The following is a 21,483-nucleotide window of genomic DNA, read 5'->3' as shown; positions in this document are numbered from 1 at the left end:
AGGCCTCTGAGAGGCATGGGCATTAACACCATATACTGAAGGAATTTGCTTAGGGAAAGAAGACGAGGTGGCCCAGAACTGAGCCCTGAGGCACTGCAACATTTAGAGGTGAGGAGGGAAAGAAGTCAGCAGAGGGCCAGTGATGTAGGAAGAAAGCTAGAAATACTGTGTTGTCGAAGCCAAGAAAAAAATGAGTTTTAAGGAGAGATGTTAGCCTTCACTTTATTAAACAGTGCTGCCAGATCAGGTATGATGAGGACAGAGCAATATCCTTGCGTTTGGCAATATGAAAGGCTTTGGTGACCGTCCCTAGAGCAGCTTCATTGTCCTCATGGAGTTAAAGCTGATTGGATGGAAGAATGAATGGAAGGTGTGGAATTAGAAACAGTGACTGTAGATGTTTGCTTTTGAGAAGTTTTGCTGTGAAAGGGAGTCTAGAAATGGAATGATGTCATGAGGGGGAGGTGGAATCAAAGGAGATTTTTTTCTTTTTTGTGCTGTTTTTACAATTGGGAAATACCAGAGTTTATTTATGACCTGATGGTAATGATCCAGTAGAGAGGACAATTAATGATACAGGAAAGAGGGATTAGTTGTGGAGACAAGTCCTTGGGGTGGTGCCAGTGGGATGGGATGAGAGCACAAGTCGGGGGCATTGCTCTTTCCTGGGACCAGGGATCCAGTGGTATAACATGATCTCACATGCCTCTTTACACACAGCTCCTCCCCTCCGTCTCACCAGACTATTTTACAGCAAGTTTATTATCTTTCTGTAATCACTAATACTATTTTCTGTGCTATATCTTATATGTTCTTTTTCATTTAATGCATCCCATATAAAGTTTAGCATGAAGCAGCTGGTGATATTTAACACCAGTTTTAATTTTTGTGCCAACAGGTGAAGCGAAAAATTTATTGCCATATCTTGGACCCAACAAGATGAGAGATTGTTTCTGCACCATAAATTTGGACCAGGAAGAAGTTTATCGTACCCAAGTTGTTGAAAAATCTTTAAGGTTTGTAAAAAAAATTAGTAAATTATCACTAATATGATATATATTGAATGATAACTTTTATATGTTTTCCTGACTGTTATCATCAAGAAGTCTTTCATCTGAAACTTTTATTTTCCTTTTAGTTTCGGAATTACAGAATCTCAGAGTTTGAAGGAGCCTTAATGTTCATTGAGCTGGACCAAATCCATTATGCTTAGTTCCTCCTGACAATTATTTTTGACAAGTCGTCATCTGGCATTTGCTTAATGTTACAGTGACCAAGGATTTCACTGCCTCCTAAGCAGCCTGTTAGGTCTTAAAACTATTCTGACTCTTGGAAAGCTCTTAGATTTAGTCGGTTAATGTCTATCAAAAGGAAAACCTACTGTATGTCAAGAACTCGCAGGGCGCTATTTATTCATACATCCACAAAAACAAGACGGACGCAGTACTTGCTTTCATGTGGCTTTTCATTGCCTCAAAAATGTATCTTCCTTTTAATTGTTCCTAATTCTGTCATTGGATATATGGGGAACAAGTTTAATCCATCTTTCACATGATAGTCTTTGAAGTTTTTGAAAACAACCACCAATACCTCAGTTTTTTTCTCTAGGCTAAATTTTGCCCACTTATTTGAAATTTTCTCAAAGTACATCATAATTTTATTTTTCTTGAGAATAAATTATCCCTTAACGTTTATACAAGTCACTTAACTAAGCAGTGCACTGTAAGGGAACGAGCTCTTAGGTAGATTTCTCATTTTTTGGAAGTGTAGTAGCACTGCAAGAGTATCATAGTAAATTCTAATTCATAAAATTGAAATGTGCCACGTCTTCCCTTTAATAGTGTTTGTAGATATAATTCTAGTGCAGAGCTGTGCGGGAGGGATACAGTCTTGTCCAGAGATAAAAGTTAAAATAAGGGAATCAGGAGTTGTTGGAATGAACATATGATGGGTGAAATATTTAGTAGCCCAAGAAGATTTGAATATACTTCACATCTTTAATCATAAATCACCTGCCATGTTTTATTAGAATTCTGTAATTTACATAAATGATGAAACTGAGTCACCAAAAGACTGAATAACTTGCACATTTAATAAAGGAAGTTAGAAGCAAAACTGAGATTGGAACCTGAAACTGTTTGTTTCTTAATGTATGTTGATTACGTATCACATAAAAATCAGTGATATATAAAACTAGTAATTTTCAATAAATTGAATACTTGTTTAGTTTCTACTACATAGCCTCGTAAATGAGAAACTAAAATTAGCTTACTTTTTGTTTTAAACCCTTGCCTTGCCAGGTATTTGTGTTGGGGAAAATGATAAAACCAGTTGTTCTTGCTGCTGCTGCTGCTTAGTCGCTCAGCCATGCCCAACTCTTTGCCACTCCCTGGACTGTAGCCCACCAGGCTCCTCTGTCCATGGGGATTCTCCAAGGCAAGAATACTGGAGTGGGTTGCCATGCCCTTCTCCAGGGGATCTTCCCCACCCAGGGATCGAACCCAGGTCTCCCGCATTGCAGGTGGATTCTTTACTGACTGAGCCACCAGGGAAGCTCAAGAATACTAGAGTGGGTGGCCTGTCCCTTCTCCAGGGGATCTTCCCGACCCAGAAATCAAACCGGGGTCTCCAGCACTGCAGGCGGAGTCTTTACCAGCTGAGCTACCTGTCCACCTTAAGTTATTTTTCTAGATTCATAGCCACTCGGAAGCTATTTTAAGGCTGTCAGTGGTTACCTTAGGTCATTCCAATACAATTAGACTAGATGTTTTTTGGATTCTAGGTGCCTCCTAGCATTCTTGTGAAACAGGGTGAAAGAATCTGTAGTATGAACCCTTGCTCACCTTGCTTTCATTTCAGTGTTCCTACTCTTCTGAATGTTGTGATAAGCTGTTAAGTCAAAAGACAGTAGATCTCATTTAGATCTGTCATGGGTTCTAAATCTTACAGTTTTTATAGGTAGTCTGGTTATAAAATTTCATAGCAGGTAAGTAGGAGTCACATATGAAACCCATAACTCCTAAATCTCTGTCTCAGTCCTTTTGAGAAGTAGGAGATGTATAAACACACCGAGTAGCAATACTTCTCGTACCTTGTGCTTCTCTTCCCCCACCAGGAATTTCCTTGGGGGTGATACGCATAATCATAGGTCAGTGGTAACAGTAGAGTGTAAGTCTTGTCACGGCTCCTCACCAACCTTGTTGAAAACTTTTCTCAAATGGATTGATTAGTTAACTTACTTATTTATAAAATAAAGACGTGGGCACCCAGATGTGGGGATTAGGTTGTTGAGATTGTGATGATACAGTGATACAGGTGACTTAGTGAATAATTTTCATCTTGTTCTTATTTGGCTTTAGAATGTGTTTTAAAAATAGTATTTGAGAGTGGATACATGATATATAAAGGAAATTATCAATTTTATAATTTTTTATAAAGTGACAAAAAGGAGAAAAATACCTACACGTCTTTGTCTAACAGTTGTTTTATATTAACTTCTGTGTTGAGACTAATTAAAAAGATTATTTGGAAAGACCAATTTTTAAAAGTTTATTTTGGTTACAATTTGAAGTGTAGTTGTAGTGAAGAATTTGAAGTGAAAAATATATTGACAGAAGTTGACCAGGTTTTGTAATAACTGAGAAGCTGAGTCAACTGTTTCCTGGATAGGGTCAGAAATGACTTCTTTAAGAGTCATTTGGGCTTCCCTGGTAGCTCACCTAGTAAAGAATCCTCCTGCAATGCCAGAGGCTCTGGTTTAATTCCTGGGTTGGGAAGATCCCCTGGGGGAGGGCATGGCAACCCACTCCAGTATTCTTATCTGGAGAATCCCCATGGACAGAGGAGCCTGGAGGGCTACAGTCCATGGGGTGGCAAAGAGTCGCACACACCTGAGCGACTAAGCACAGCACAGCACAAGAGACATTTAGTTTGCATTTCATCTTCTTTTTAAGTTGTGACATCCTGAAGAGATTGTAATTTATGGTGACATTTTAAAAATACCTTTTTAATTCTTTAAACATTACCAGGAAAGAGGTACTCTTGATAAAGGATGTTGACTAGTGTTTCAGAGATTCATGTCTTAGTAGGAGAATTTAAATATCAAAATAGCATTTTTACAGTGAACTTAGAAAAGCTGTTTCGTAGGAGAAAATCTTAGCAATTTGGGGGAAGGCAAAGATTTCTTTACTTAGGTGCCAAAAGCATCAATCATAAAAGAGGAGAAATGATAAATTGGATTTTGTCAAAATCAGAGCCTTCTGCCCTTTAACAGATACTGTCAAGAAAATGAAATGGCAGGCCACACCTGGTATAAAATGTTCTGACAAAGGACTTGTGTCCAGAATTTATTTAAAAAAAAAAAAAACCGATGAGAAAGCAGACAAATCTTTTAAAACATGTGGCGGAGACTCCAACAGTTCCTATATACAAATGGGCAACAAGCACATGAAAAGATATTCAACATCCTTATTCATAAAGGAAATATAGTTTGTATATTTCTGTCTCTATGCGTCTTGAACATAATGTGTCATGATAGAAATCGGATCACCGGTTCCCATGACAGTATGGAGGGAATGAGTACACATGGGAACTTTCTAGGGAGATGGAATGTTCTTTATCTTGATTAGGGTAGAGATTACACAGGTGTAAGCATTTATCATGTCATTCACTGGAATAGCTAATTTTTTTTCAAAATGACTTTTAATTGATGTATAGTTGAGTTATAATGTTGTAGAGTAGCTAATTTAAAAAACTTCCCGTAGCAAAAGTTGACAATGATGTGGAACAGCTGGAGCTGTCATACATTGCTGGTAGGAGTGTAAAATAGTATAGCCACATTGGAAACAGTCCGACAGTTTCTCATAAATTAAAAATTCACCTACCTTTTAACTCAGCAATTCTATTTTTAGTTACCTCTCCAAAAGAACTGAAAGCATTAAAGAGCTTTATAAAAATATTCATAGCCACCTTATTTTTGATAGCCTGAACTGGAAACAACTCAGATGACATTACTAGGAGAATAGACTGTGGAATATTCAGCAGTCAATATTCAACAATTCAATATTCTGTTGTCCCAACAATTAGAAGAAATGAACTAAAGATATATGCAGCAAAATGGAAAATAATCTCATAGGTATTAAACTGAGTGAAAGAAGCTGGATGCAAGTGTACATATTATTTGATTTCATTTATAGGAAATCTTACAATAGATCTTTCATGACGGAAATCAGATCACTGGTTGCCTGTGGCAGGTATGATGGAGTAACTGCGGAGAAACAAGAGGGATCTTTGTGGGGAGTTAGAATGTTCCTATATTTTGATTGGGATGGATGCTACACAGGTTTGGAAATTTATCACAAGTCAGTAACCTCTGTACTTTAAGTTACATGTTATATGGTTTGTACCTCAATAAAGCTGATAAAAAATAGCCTAATTTAGTTTTTAAAAATATGTTTTAAAGAACATTTTACATAACCATATTCATTTTAGGTATTATATATTATTGTGATTTGCATATTTTTGAGATAATAGTGTGAATGACACTGTCCTCAGCTCTCAACTGTGTCCACTTTAAGGTGAGCATGACCTCAGGCAATTACTGGATCTTCTGCCCACAGGACTCCAGAAAATCTGTTTGTTCCGAGCCCAACCTGGCAGTCAAGGTCCTTTCAGAAATTCAGCTTAGTTTGTACAGGGCTTACTTGAAACTTAGTATAGAGAATTATTTTGGAATTCTTGATGTTTTTCTTTATGGTTTAATTTGTTAAACCATAGGAGGACACTGTTGAGTTTAAATTTAATGAGCTTTCCCTCTTTTCTCTCTAGCCCATTTTTCAGTGAAGAATTTTATTTTGAGATTCCAAGAACTTTCCAGTATTTGTCTTTCTATGTTTATGATAAGAATGTTTTACAAAGAGACCTTCGTATAGGTATGTACCATTCATAATTATCTTTTAATCACAACATTGGTGTTTATATTCATTCTTTTTCTAAGTATGAAGTATTGAAAACAACAGAATAATACACTCTCAAACTTCTAATCCTTCCCTCTAGACTTCATGTTCATTTGCAGATCTGACTTTTAATTTGTATGCTCAACTTGGGCCACACTTTGTCAGGGAATTGACATGACCATTTTCCCTCTAGTCATGGTGCCATATATTCCTATAATGCCTGATGGGTCCCTTTTCTGTAGTATTCATTATACTTGTTCATCAGTTTGTTGTTTAACATCTAGATGCGCTAGTTGAATATATATATTTATGAAGGCAGAGACTGTCACTCCCAGAGTGCCTTAAATTTGGTGAATGATCAGTACAAGAATCATTGAATGATTCAAAGAATGTTTTTATACAAAGATCACAGTATTTGATCCCTACCACAGAACAGCTGTTTTTGAAGTGTTCCTAATAGAAGTAATAATAATTCACTTTAATCTGATCACATGTTTTCTCTCTGGCTGTATTGGTGACCAGTAACTCTGTTTCTTGAATAATTTCCTGAGGTACGATCCGTGAGCATCAACTTGGACAGAGCTAACTGGCCACATATGTGTCACATTTGTGGCCTTTGCACCACTGTCTCTGAATAACAGGTAGAGGTCTTTCATTTACACGCATTACTTTCTCTCTTTAGTGCCCTCAATTTCATCATCTCCATCTCTCCTTTCCAGTTTCAAATATGCTTATCACCTGCAGTTTAAATGATTAAGCTTTATTTAACTTTGACCTCTTGACTACCATCTAATTTGTTTCTGCTTTTACTGTTGAACTCCTGAACAAGTGATTTATATCTTTCTGCTTACTACTTATTTTCTTTTTAAATCACTGTCTTCTGACTTCATTTTTGAAGTTTACCAAAATCATTTAAAAATACCTTTTTAAAAACAGTAGTATTTTTTCTTAATTCTAAAATTATTACATGTTTTGAGGTACTGGTAATGATTCTGCCTAAGAATAGCTACAGTTAATGATTTGTGTCTTCTCATTCTTTACTTCATGCATTTAATTATTATACTGTATTGTTTATTCAGTTTTTTTTTCCTCTTTGACTTAATTTACATTCCCTCAAACATGACATGGGCATAATCATTTCACTGTACCTTGGAAATTATCACTGAAAATTTGTTCTTGGATATTATTGAAAATTTTTTTTCTGACTTGATCAGTGAAAGTAATACTTCATTCTTTGAAACCTGTATTTTCTGATTACTAGTGAATTTGAGGAATTTTTATATGTTTATTGGTCTTTTACATTTTTCTTCTGTGAATTAGTTCTTTTGCTTATTTTTCTTTTGGGTGGAATTTTATTTATTCTTATGCCTCCATATTTGATAAATACGTTAACTTTTGTCAACTATATGCATAGCAAATACTTTTCTTCTGTCGCAGAAGGCATTTCATAGTTTTCACACCTCATCTGCCTCTGTGTCACATTAGACTCTTTGGATTGCTTATTCAACTTGTTGAAAGCCAAGGAAAAGGCAGTTTAATAATATTTTATTTTCCTAATTATCTTCCTTCTGACTTCTTCTTTACTTATATGTAGACTTTTCTCTGTCCAGCAAACCCTTAATTATAGATCATCCCAAGGCTCCATCCTTAAACACTTGTCTATGGTATACAAAAGGTGGGAATATTAAGGTGAATAAATTTCAAGTTGCTCCCAGGTTATCTGGCTGATTAACACTAATATATTTAATAAGGTCTGTGCTGGAGGTAGGAACAAAGTACTTGGGAGCATAGAGGAAAGAAGAGTTAATTGTTTGGTGAAGAATTAACAGAGACTACCTAGGTAGGAAAAGAAAGAAGTTTCAAGATAATAGGGATTAGCAGAAGCAGAGAAGAAAAAGGTGAGTCGTATTTGTGGTGTATCTGCTGATATATGTAAATTACTTAGGCCAAGGTTGGTAGAACGTGAATCTGGGAATGTAAATTGGACCAAGTTGTGATGGACACTTAAAGCCATGCTAAGGAATTTGGACTTTACTCTGTAGACAATTTAACCTTTTAAGAATCAGGAACCTTTAAAAAATTATGTGTAACTGTATATACGAATATACTTGTGTATTTTAACAACTTCCTGTGGTCTGAACAATAATAAACTCAGTGTCCATAGATTACATATTTAAAATGTGTATACATATATATCAGAGAAGGTGATGGCACCCCACTCCAGTACTCTTGCCTGGAAAATCCCATGGATGGAGGAGCCTGGTGGGCTGCAGTCCTTGGGGTCGTGAAGAGTCGGACATGACTGAGTGACTTCCCTTTCACTTTTCACTTTCATGCTTTGGAGAAGGAAATGGCAACCCACTCCAGTGTTCTTGCCTGGAGAATCCCAGGGACTGGGGAGCCTGGTGGGCTGCCGTCTATGGGGTCACATAGAGTAGAACACGACTGAAGCGACTTAGCATACATATATATAACTATATATACACATATTTTTAAAGTATGAAAAATCTGCTTTAAATATTATCATGTATGATTTATGTTTTCGAATAGAGATTAGAGGCAGGGAGGCCATCAAAGAGGCTGTTACCAGATGAGATGAATAGGGCAATGGCAGTGGAAATGCAGATGAGGGAATGTCCTTCATAGGAATAGCTTCACATGGGATTTAGGGACTGGGGAGATAAAGGGGGGATATAAGAAAGGAAAGAGTTAAAAATAATCTTATTTTAATAGCTGTCATTAACTGAGATAAAGAGCATTCAGGATGAGAAAGGGAGAGGATGACTTTGGTTACAAACAGGTTAAACTTGCATTACCTGGGGAGCATCTTGGTGGACATGTTTGTTGATTGTTGGAAACACAGATCTGAAGCTTACAGAAAAAATCTGAATTTGATGTTTGGAGATGTGATATTGAGAATCATTAGCATTATGTGAAACTTGAAGCCTCTGTCGGAATGAATGAAATTGCCCTAGGAGCACTTCTGGAGGCTTACAGGGGAAATGAGGCCTTAGTGAAGATTGATAAGTGTATCAGGAAGATTGGAAGAGAGAGAGGAGGGAAAGCAAGAAGATCTCTTAATGGAAAGACAAGATTTGATAGAGGTTTTTGGTGATTATTAACAACACTTGAGAGAGTGTGTATCTTTGATTGACTACTGTGACTTTTTAAGAAAATGTTTTGTAATTTTCATTATCTGTTTACTCATAGTCATCATATAGTATTTCTTGAAAAGGCCTTTGGTTGAGGTTTGTAATTATTTCCAAAAATTGCTTTTTTTTTTTTAATTTATTTTTTAAAGTAAAAATCAATCTTTTGTGGAGTGGTATCAGAAGGTCATAACTTGCTGTAGGAACTGTAAAAAAAAATCTTAACTAAATGTAGAAATTTTTGTTTTTTCTTTTATTAAAGTAAACAAAGGACATATGTAGCCTTTAAAATTGGAAGGTAATCTTGATATTTTCACTTATTTTATAAGTCTTTGCCCAGTTGTAGGCTAAATAGTACCATAGCATTTTCTGGGAATTAAATTTGAGCTAGAGTTGAGAGAACCATCTTTTTAACTTCAGAGGATCTAAGAATGTGTACTGGTTGGATAGCTTTAAGAGCTTATTTGTTTTTTATTTTTAATTGTTCGATGATATATGGAGAACTTTTCTGGTGGTCCAGGGTTTAAGAACCTGCCTGGCAGTGCAGGGGACATGGGTTCGATCCCTGGTCCTGGAAGATCCCATGTGCCTCAGAACAGCTAAGCACATGTGCCACAACTGCTGAGCCCACAGACTCTAGAGCCTGAGTTCCAGCTCCACAACAGAAGCCAGTGCACTGAGAAGCCTGTGCTCCGGAGCTAGAGAGTAGCCCCTGCTTGCTGCAACTAAAGTGAAGGAAAGCCTGTGTGCAGCAAAAGATCCAGTGCAGCCAAAAATAAATAAATCAGTTAACTAATTTTAAAAAAGAAACTGGCATCTAAACCCTGATTAGATGTTATTTTGAGATACTAGTCTGCCATCTTCTTAGTTTGCCGCCTTTCCGAATAAAGTTGTTATTCCTTAAAAAAAAAAAAAGAATATTTTTCTTTTTGTAAAATTTTTAGTTATAATATTACAGACAATTAATTTTGGTCACTGACTGCCCACCTCACCCCCGGTCCCCTTCCTGGAAGTAACAACTGTTATTAATATGGGGCATAATTTTTTGTATTAGAAACCTTTATATGCCAGAACAGTTAGGATGAAAACTGATTATAGATTAATTGAAAACTTGAGACCTAGGAACCATGTTACAAAAAGATAGGAAATTGTAAAAGTAAGGCTTTGAAAGTCTTTCATTGTGTGATGTGTTGTCCTATGATATAGTGTCTTCTTCCCTTAAAAAGCGAGAAGAAGAGAAGAGAAAAACTTTTTGTTAAGAAAAAATTCCATTTCCAGTAAGGATCCTAGTAATATTAAACATATACATTTTACCTCCTAATGTATATTTTCTAATTATTTTAGTTTTCAGAGGGATCTAGGCTCAAACAATTGAACCATGGTAGACTGGTTAACTTGTATTTCTTACCTCTTGATTCAGAATGTTGTTAAGAGAATTTCGCTAGGATATCAGAGACCTGAATTCCATTTATGACTCTTACCACTCACTGGCTTTGTGACCTTAAGCAAGTCACTGTACCTTCTTAGGCCTCGTTCACCTATAAAATGAGGTTGGGTTTAAGACAGCTAATGTGTTTTTCAACATTAGAATTGTCATTTCTCCTGGCACTTACTTAGCTCTTAGGTCAAACCTACTGTTTAAATAGCTTAAGGCTACACTTTTGTGTCTGTTTGCATAGGAACTGTATCAGTTACCTATTGCTACATAACAAATCACCCTAATACTTAGAGGCTTATTTAGCAATCCTGTATTTGCTCATGATCCTGCAGGTCATCAGTTTGGGCCAGGCTCAGTGGGGTGGCTCTTCTGCTGGTCTTACCTGGAGTCAGTAACATGCAGTTACTTAATTGACTGGGCTAAATGATCTGATCCATGTGTCTGACGGCTGGTGCTGGCACGTGCTCCCCCTCCAAATGATGTTGAGGGCAAGTCCTACTGCACATGCGTATTAAGACTACTGGCATTACATTTGCTGGTATCCATTGGCAAAAGTAAGTGGCATAGCCACACTCAGAGTCAGTGCTGGAGGAGACAGCACAATGGCACAGACCAGGAAAGTATGATTTTTTGAAAGCCATTAATATACCAGTCTGCCACAGAGACCAAAAGGAATCATTATAAACCCTGTACACTAAGGTACCTAAGTGTTGCCTGTTACTGATACTGCCAGAATTTGTTCAGTCCTCTGGTTTTTTTTCATCTTATATAGGAAGTCACACTTATCCCTACATTTATCTACCCTTTCATCATTTCTACTTGTAATCAAGTAGGAACAAGGCCATCAGGATGTTGCCAGTTAGTGATCTGTATCAGGATGAAATTTCTAAGAATATGTTACATCTAAAAACGGGGCCCTAGTAGAACACAGTTTTTATGAATGGTAAGAAAATGCTGCCTAGAAGTGGTACTGGAAAGCTAAGAATATATATATATATATTTACTTAGAGACCAACAAAGATGGTTTCTGTGTCCACAGTTCCTTCATTTCTTTTTGTGTTTTCTCTCCTTGTCTGATTTTAAGAAACTGATATAGCATCTGGTATATAAATGTGTGTATATCTGGTCTAAACTTTTTCTGTCTACGAGTTTGTCAATATAGTGGGGAAATGAAATAGTACCTTTAAATAATGTGTTTTGTATTTGGTTCCTGGGTTGACTGGTTAATTATTTACTTATTTATTTTAATTTTATTTTTTTGAGTTTTAGAGCCAAGCAAATGTTTAGTCAAAAGTTCTATTTCTAAGAGATTTTTCCCAGTTTAAGCAAACTGTTGAAATGACTACTCCATAAATTATACATGATTTTACCATATACTTCCTTACGTAAACAGTGTTTCCCAAAGACATAAATTAGCTGTCAGATAGAGAATAGGACTGGATAAAAGTTATTTTCAAAAGAGCCCAGGTCCTCAAAGTTGTGTCAAGAAACATGGTTTCCAGACATACCTAGTGTGAAGCACTGGGGGTTATTTGTTTATTTTTGATGTTGCTGATCTCATAGCTAGTGAAATAATGAGTTACCTTTGTTTAAAATAGTAAACATTAAAACACTGTTGGAAACACATGTAAGAATTAAAGAATTTAAAATTAAAAAAAAATAAAAAAATAAAATAAAAAATAAAACACTGTTGGAGACCATAAGGATGCACAGAATAAGTTTTTAAGATCATTGGAACTGAATGTTGTTACAGAGGAGGTAAATGAGATGTAGAGTTTAAATAAATCCCCCGAGATCACAGAGCTAATAAGTAACAGAATTGACAGTCAGCTGAGAATTAGTGTCTGTTGGAAGAACCTGAACAGGAGCACCTAGGTTTTGAAATCGGGCTCTAGCACTCGTTAGTGTGCAGGTTTTAGTATCATTCAGCTTTCCTCATCTGTACTATATCATCTACCCCCAAGATTGCTACGAAGATTAAACAACATGTGTAGGAATGTTTACTCCCCGGTAGATATTCAGTAAATTTTGGCTTTTCTTTTCAGTTCGGTGCTCACTCCACTATAATCAGGCTGCTTACATTTTGTATTTAATAGCTGCTGTATAACTTGTTTAACTAAGGATAGCTCATAACAAGAATGAGGAACGATTCTTTAGGTCTTACTTGTATTTCAGAAACTTGTTCCTCCTCTCCCTGTTCCTTTCTTCCTTCTCTGAATTCCCTTCTCCTTTACCCTCCAACCTTTCTCATTCATTCATTTATTTATTTACCTTCCCTCCTTCCCTTTGTAACTCCTCTCTGTCCTGTTTGATTCCCTAGGGCTGATGACATTTCTTTTTCAAGTGTTATATTGCCCAATGAAATGCTGAATGTGTTGGCTGGTATCCTAATACCTAATGACTTCAAATATTTTTCTTTGTTTTTCTGTCATGCTTTGTCAGTTTCTTTGACTTCTTGAGATCCTATGCTCTTCTCTGCTTCTTTGGACTGATTAGTCTCATGCAACCAAATCTTTACATTTTACAAATTGATATCTTAAAAGGAACTTGATAAGAGTAAGAGCTGGGAATAAAATTGCACGTTTTTCTCAACTTAACAACAAATGGCTTATTTATACAGCTAGTCAGAAAAGGGTTTTTCTCCCAGAGGATACGAACCGTTCAATTCTTTTGTGACAGTGAGTACCATGGACACATGAGACGTGAAGTAAGAGAAGAGGGTCCTTGCTTCCGGGCTTTTTTTTTTTTTAACCTTTGAACTAACTTTTGGTTAGGCACTTGTAACAAAGATGTGTTTCCACTGATCTGTGTTGTGAGTCATAAATAGAACAGGTATTTCTTAAATTTCTACTCTAGTTTTTAGAAGCATTATTGGTTAAGTAGTACTCTTGCCTGGAAAATCCCATGGACGGAGGAGCCTGGTGGGCTGCAGTCCATGGGATCGCAAAGAGTCGGACACGACTGAGCGACTTCACTTTCACTTTTCACTTTCATGCATTGGAGAAGGAAATGGCAGCCCACTCCAGTGTTCTTGCCTGGAGAATACCAGGGACGGGAGAGCCGGGTGGGCTGCTGTCTATGGGTTCGCACAGAGTCGGACACAACTGAAGCGACTTAGCAGCAGCAGCAGCAGACTTTGGTTGAAGAATTCTGGAAATCAGCTTGCCATTTAAAATACAGTGTCATTGTGATTATTTGTTCAATGAGTAAATGAATCCATCAAACCAGTACATTTCCCAAAAAACTTTTTTTTAATGGGCGTGGGTTGCCATGCCCTCCTCCAGGGGTTCTTCCCAACCTAGGGATCAAACCTGTGTCTTCCTGCGGCTCCTGCGTTGCAGGTGGATTCTTTACTGCTGAGCCACCAGGGAAGCCCCTAAAAAGCCTTTTTTTTAAGTTGAGGGCTTGCTTTAGTGATGTTTGGATGTATTGTACATGCACACATATGTACACTTACATACATATTCATAAATTATGTATAAAACTAAAAATCCCGGAAATTGTCGAATAGGGTCTATATGGTTACTTTTTAATTAATAGCTTTATAGATGTGTTATATACATGCCATAGAACTTACCCTTCTAAAGCATGTAGTGCCATGGTTTTACGTTGCACAGTTGTGCAACCATTACTACTAATCTAATTCCAGAATAAAATTTTAAAGACAATTTTTCTGCGTTTGCTTTCTTGTTATGTCTTTTCTTTCCACTTGATACACTAAAATGGATATATCTTGACAGAAAACATTTTTTTTTTTTTTTACTGTTTTCCATAAGTTTTCAAATGTTGAACTGAAAGACCAAGCTAGGTCATAAGTGAAAGGATATGAAGTATAATTTGGGCACTTAAATGAAAATTTTTATTTGGTAAAATCAAAGAAAGTGAGCTATTTTTTACTTTTAACGTATATCCTTTGTTGAAGTTTTTGTGTTGAATGTTGGAATAAATTGTCAGTCATATGCAAAACTATCTACTTCTTAAAACTTGAATTGAGGAAGGAAATGCTTTGTAACCAACATGGCAAATACTCCATTATAATAAGAACATTTCTGTTTCTTCCTCTCATACTACTTTGTTCTTTGCTCTGTGTCTGTTTCTGAGACATAGAAACTCTTTAGGGAACTGCTTTGATTTTTTTTTTTTTAAATGCATTGAAGCAACATAAGGCAGTGTTTACAATGTTTTGATAAAATCAAATTTTCAGTAAAATTATTTTACTCATAATTTCAAGTCAGTTTTCAAAATTATTAATGACCATATGATATTGTTATTTTCTGTTCTCTTAATTGGAGCTTATAAACTCTTATTAAGTGCAGATATGTCTGTTTAGACAAAACAGTTCATTCATAGTGTTGAAGAATTGGGAGGATTAGTTTGCACAATCATTGTACAATCATTGTACATTGCTTTTTATACTGAATGTACTCTGGGTAAAAAAGTGAATCTGAATAAGTACTGAAAAGTGCAATTGTATATAAATACGACTGGGTTTGGTCTAATCCCCTAATTCAGAATGGCTCAGAGAAGGGTCAGCCAAGTGGTAGAGGAAAATGAGGCACCTTTTCATTCTTTAAAATACAGAAACTGCTTTATAAAAATGGATTTTGGTATCAGCAGATAAAAATTATTAAAAAAATTTTTTTTAATGTATTATATGTAATGGTGCTGATGATTATAGAAAATATGTTTCCTCATTGTTTTACTTATTTATTATAGGAAAAGTAGCCATCAAAAAAGAAGACTTGTGTAACCACAGTGGCAAAGAAACTTGGTTTTCGCTACAGCCTGTTGATTCCAATTCAGAGGTTCAGGTAAATATTAAGGAATAAGCGATGGAAGAGATTGTCACTCACAGAAAAGAAGTGAAAAGTGAACTGATTATACTCGTTCATACAGAGAGAGCTTCTCATACTTATTTTAAATTCTGGCACCATGCATTATACATCTCTGGTAACATAACTGGAAGAAAATGCCTTGCCACATGAAATCAAGAATAATGTATGTGTATGTGTTTGGGGGGTTTATATTAGGAGGACATTTGTTTCCCTGCCTTAGTTCTTTTGTTTGAGTCACAGTAGCAAATTAGTAATTTTTTTAGATGAAGAAGTTTTAATGAAAAAGATATGTTTTATTAGCTCAGAGGAGAATCCTTAGAACTGTGTGATTTCATCTGTTCTGATCAGGATGCTCTCTTTACTCTGGAATAAACTGGATTTGGGCCAGTGTTATTCATTCAAACCATGCCTAAGCCCACCATGGAGAGCCTTCATACCCACCGTGTTTCCTGTTGTTCACCTTTCTTTTTATTTGAAAGGATATCATTACTCATTTCAAAGCTGTTGCTTTAAATAAGAGATCTTTCCTCTTGCCGAAATGAGAGATCATAAAGATTCTGTGTGTGAGTTAAAGAAATATGTTCAGCTGTGTAGCTTAACTTTGTATTTGTTTCTGAAAAGTGTGAGCTGCTCTTCGAAATTGTTATTTCTATCTAAAGGGATACTTTTTCTTTTTTTCTTGTTTATTTATAAAAATATGGTAAGGATTGTGAAATTGTTTCCCAAGGGCATAACTGCAAGCAGAATTCTTCCTCTCTTAAAAGAAGTTATAATTTGCCACTGTGACTCAAACTGAAGTTTAAGGCAAGAAAAAAAGTACTGCATGCACACCCACAGATGTTTGCAAATAAAGTGCCCGTGTCTCTGTTTCCTCATAACCTCTCAAGCATTCTGTTTGATTAAATTCTCAAAAAATTAAGTATTTTTTTTGCTAAAATGCCTTCTTAAGTATAAAATATAATTGAAACTTTTTTCCTTTCCTCACTCTATCCCATTTTAATGTTCTTTTCTTTACATTTGACAATAGCTTTTATTCTTATCCCAGTTATACTATTTGGTAAATGATCCAGGTGGGAGGCAATGTGATGATATGGAAAGGGTTTTAAACTTGAAGTGTAAAAATGTAGGTCCTAATTTTCATATGTGGTTATTTTACTGACCTTGAATTTTATTTCTGTAAAATGGGAATGAAAGTTACCATGTTGACTCAAATGATTATGAGAATTAAGTGAAATACCTTTAAGAGTATTTCAAAAGCTGTTAATAGCTATACAAATGTAAAATGTCTGTTTACCACTAGTCAGTCAGGTGTTCATTTCCCTGATATGCCTTTACCAGAAGGTAGACACGAACGTTTTGAAGTGCTTATTTTTCTCTTTAATAGGTGTAACAAAAAAAAAAAGATATGGAAAAGACTTTGAGAATTGGTCTAAAAGGAAGTTTGAGGGTTATTTTAAAATGTAGTTTATTAAAGTCCAGTGTTTTTCTTATGACTAATGTGATTTGTTAAAGGATTTAAGGGACCCAGCTCTCCAAAGTTAGTTATTTCTGTAGAATACTCTTTATATAATTATTGGAGATGATATTAGAGATCAGTACTGGGAAACAGACTTTTTATTTGATGGTGTATATTTAATGGTATGTCCAAAACATGAAAATCTGCAAATAGCATTTAACTGTTAGATATTGTTATATGTTTTATTTGCTATGAATTATTTTCATGACCATGAGTTATTAACCTTTACAGTTCTTTTGTCTTAAATAATAGTTACTTTGTAAGATCCACTCACTATTTAAAATAAATTTTAGAAGGAAGAGTATTTCAGTGGTTGGGAGGGATGCATAACACTGATCACATTAATGTGTATATTGGAAATATTGTTTGGCCCCAAAACAGATCTCGGAATATTAAATTAACCTTGTGAGTCAGAGAAAGATAGAAAAGCAGCTTGATTCATACAAATTCTATTTTGTTAATTTGTTTCTTGCATAAATTTTACAAAATTTCATAAAAATGTCATGGAAATAAGAGCAATTGGTGAAGCCTTAGGAGAAAGCAATGAGACAGGTTGAGTTCAGCAGGAATTTAAGCTAATAATTGCCATTAGTAATTAGAACAGCATATACCATGCACAGTACTAAGGGCTTAATATATATTATTTAACTTAATCTTCAGATTAGCATTGTGAGTTGTAGATAGCATTATGTCCATTTTACAGATGTGGAAAATGGACTCAGAGGTTAAATGATGTCTGCGAAGTTGCAAAACTATTAAGTGGTGGAGCCATGATTCCTATAAAGAGCTTATCTGATTCTTAAATTCCTAACCACACTGTTTTACTGCCTTTCACTTTTCTGTACTGTTGGTCAGAAAAAGATTCCAACAGATTATTGGGAGAATCACTTAGGAAAATCTGAGTATAAGGCACTGAAGTGTACCAAATTAGCTCAAAGAAAAAGGGAAAGATGATAGAAAGTTCCTAGGGAGCTCCTTGGAGTATGATTATAGGAATTTTAATATGACCAATGAGAGCTAGAAAGTTGTCAGGCAGTTACAAAGGAGCTGCAGGTTCTTACTATAACAGACCAGATACAGTTCACATAGTCAAAATTGTTTTTGAGATTTCTCATAAAGTACACTAAAATATTGTTTTTAATTTCTCATAAAGTACACTAAAATATTGGGTGGTTTATTTTTTTTGGTTGACCGGTGCATAAAATAGCTGGCTTGCATTCGGCACCATGGCAAATAAATATATACTGCATAGACTTTCTCTCAATACAGCAGTAGGTACTGCAGAAGGGACACAGGAATGAAACCCACTGATGCATTTCTCCCTACTCATGTGTTCATTGTGCTCATTTGAGTATAAGTGCTTATTATTTAAATAGTGTTTTTTTCTTTCCCTTTTATTTTGTAAAGTGAATAGTTACTGTTTTCTGTTTCCCCTCTAGTTTTAATAACTATTCACTTTGCAAAATGAAGGAGAAAGAAAAAAATGATTTGATGATGGGATTCCATTGTATTCCTTTTATATATCTGATGAGACTACATGTCTCTCCCTTCTGCTTCTCTCCATAAACCCACTCTAATTTCTTACTGACAACTAAAAAAATGCCATATCAGTCTTTAAGCCTATTTGACCATATGGCCCTGTCACGCTAAGGGCCATAGTCAGGCCCTTAGACCCCTCACCCTAAGACCTCTAAGGTCTGACTCAGTTCTCTGTCACAGTTCAGAGAGAGAATATGGCAGATTTGGGTTAGCCCACTGCAGTCTAATTTGATATGATTGGGGAGTAAAGTTTTGGGGCTTGTCCTATAAGGAAAGGGTTTAGGATTGAGGAAATGACTGATATCTGCTTCAAGGGAGATACTTGATTTCCTGGCTCCAATTGGTATTTGTACCCAAAAGAGTTGCTAAGTTATTGTTGCCTAAGGATCTTCAACTGTGCATGAGAACTTCACTCATTCTTCAGTAGATAGGATTCCTTTCAGTGCTGAAGTTCTAGGGAAGTAACATGCAGAAACATAATTTAGCCCTCAAATAAGAAGCTCCCTTAGTAGTAAGATGGGTTTTATATCAAAACAATTTAAAAATTGCTAAGAACACTTAACCCCTTACCTGGAATTGTTTCCCAGATGCTTTATTAATTGCTGTTAATGTTAATTTTTTTCAGTTTTCTTTTCAAACATTCAAGATAAATAATAGTTCATGAGTGCATTTTTCTGTACTTTTTTTTTTTCCTTTTTTTGTTTTGTTTTGCAGCATTCCTCTGTGGCTTGAACTATTCTTTTCTCAACCTACTCTAACCTGCCTTCAGACCCCACCGTGGGTTGGAGGGAATGCATGGACAGTTCTCACTAATGTTTCTGTGTTACTGGGTCTGGTGGTCATTTTTCAGTCCTCTTCTTACATGGTCTTTGAGCAGCTTTTGGTACTGTTGACTGCTCCCTGTTTTATGAAGCATGTTCTTCCTTAATTTCTGGTCCTGGTTATCATCTTACTTCATTTGGTGTCGTTTCTCTGTATTCTTTGCCACCTAAACAAAGTTAGGTGTTGTGTTGGTACCCTTTCCTATAAGTTCTCTTTTGGCTAAGGTGATCTGCAGCCATGCTTTTAAAGCTGTTTGGCCCTGGAGTTCACCACAAACTCTTTAAGTATTTTTCTTTCTTTATTTTTCAGGCATTATGATTAAAAAGTATGCTTTTATATTTGATATGACTGATTAAACCAAATCATTCATATGGAGAAGTTGGTGTTCTCATTAATTAAGGGTATTTGTCTCAACACAACTTGTACAAGCAGTAAACCCAGATGCAGTGTCAGTCACATCCTTTTGCTGTAATTGCTTAGTTAATAAGTCTTTACCAACAAGGTTATCTTGAATTTCTGGATCATGCCATAAGTTATTGGTTGTTTTGTAGGTTTTTTTTGGTGTGTGTGGGGGTGGTATTATGGCTTCTGCCCTATGTAAAACAAGCATTTAAAAAATGCAATAACAATGTATGCTTATATGCAACTATGTGTATGTTTTTTGTTATAAATTTATAGAAAACATTTTTAAAAATAAAAATTTAAAAGTACAGTGATTATAGCAAATAATGCATACATTAGGATTCCTTTAAACATGTCCAGTTAAGACATAATGAGTATGTAGGTATTTTAAAAACTGCATCTGTAAATTTATAAACATGGACTAATAAAGGAATGAGTCATTCTAGATCAAAATAAATAATTTTTAAAGAGAAAACAAATCCATCTGTAAATAGAAGATAATTAAGTACAGCCTTTATTTTTTCATCAGATAGGCAGCTGTGTCCAAAATGATTCATAGAATTAATTATTATATAAAAGAACATTGACCAGAAATCTAGAAGTTTCCTTCAGATGAAGAAAAATTTTCATCAGTTGAAAATTACTGAGTTCTGTGAGATTATTGTTAAAATTTAGTGTTTTGTGATTGAAAACTAAAGACCCATGCAGTTTTTAAGTGCATGTATTGTGTTTTGCCCAAATACCTGTGTTCATTTGACTTTCCCAAACTATGCAAAAATTCATGTAATATCTACGATATGGTATGAGAATATATATACTATAAAATTAAAATAATCTCAGATTTTTCTATGTGAAATTTTTATAATAGTAGCTGAAATAAAGTTAGAATATAAACCCTCAGATAGTACCAGAGTAATATAAGCTTCTAAGTATGCTGCTTATACATATTAATGTGGTATAGTTGCTTATATCAACCTACCATGATTAGTGCTCTGAAATATATATAGAATAATGCCCTCTAAGAATTTGATTTGTTTTTAAATGAGAATATAGAAGATGATCAGATATTTGATCTTCCATTATTTCCTCATATATAAAGGGTATATTATTTTGTTATTGAACCTTCCTTATGACGATGGATAATAAGAAAGCTATGGTGGGTCAAATCACACTGCACATTTATCACCAGATATAGTTTCTTGTCAGCATCTTACAGTTACTTCTTTGTGAGTACCGTCCCTGTTATTTTTAGTCGCCTTAGGATTCTTTATCTTCTGTTTTCATCAGTTTTACTATGCCCTGCCTACATGTGGTTTTCTTTATATTTATCCTCCTTGGGTATTCCTAGGGGCTCTTGCTTTCTATGCCTTGATGTCTGTCTTCAGTTTAGGAAAATTCCAGGCAATTATCTCTTTCCATTTTTCCCGTTGTTTGTTCTTTCTCTTCTCTTCTGGGACTTCAGTTACATGAATAATAGACCATTTTACTATGTCTCATATGTCTCTTATGCACTCTTCCTCTCTGACTAATCTATCATCTACTTCACCAGTCCTCTTTTCAGCTATGGCTAATCTGTGGTTAAATACATGTTCATTTTGGTTATTTTATTGCTTAATTCTGAATTTTTCATTTGACATATTTTATCATTTCTGGGTATTTGCTCAGTTTTTCATTTCATTTTCTATCTCAAAAAAACCCCAAACCAAACTCTGTCAGTTAAATCCATTGTCTATGTCTCTTATGAATCTGATCCTCTCTGTCAGGTTTTGATTTTTTGGGTTTCGTGGAGGGGGGTTGGTGTTTGGTCTAATGGCATGTTTCATAATTT

General features: G+C 35.4%; 1 protein-coding gene across 1 annotated transcript in view; it reads left to right on the top strand.

The window, feature by feature from the left end:
• The window catches only part of RASA2 (RAS p21 protein activator 2), a 121,439-nt gene that overhangs the window by 26,398 nt on the left and 73,558 nt on the right, over positions 1–21,483 (top strand). Inside the window, exons 2-4 of the mRNA XM_052641190.1 lie at positions 899–1,016; positions 5,827–5,930; positions 15,258–15,352. Coding sequence (XP_052497150.1) covers positions 899–1,016; positions 5,827–5,930; positions 15,258–15,352 — 317 coding nt within the window. The remainder of the gene's footprint in view (positions 1–898; positions 1,017–5,826; positions 5,931–15,257; positions 15,353–21,483) is intronic.

The sequence above is a fragment of the Budorcas taxicolor genome, chromosome 1 (genome assembly GCF_023091745.1).
Source record: "Budorcas taxicolor isolate Tak-1 chromosome 1, Takin1.1, whole genome shotgun sequence".
In the NCBI taxonomy this organism is placed as follows: Eukaryota; Metazoa; Chordata; class Mammalia; order Artiodactyla; family Bovidae; genus Budorcas; species Budorcas taxicolor.
The sequence above is the reverse complement of the archived record's forward strand: the minus strand, read 5'-3'. Positions and strand labels throughout refer to the sequence as shown.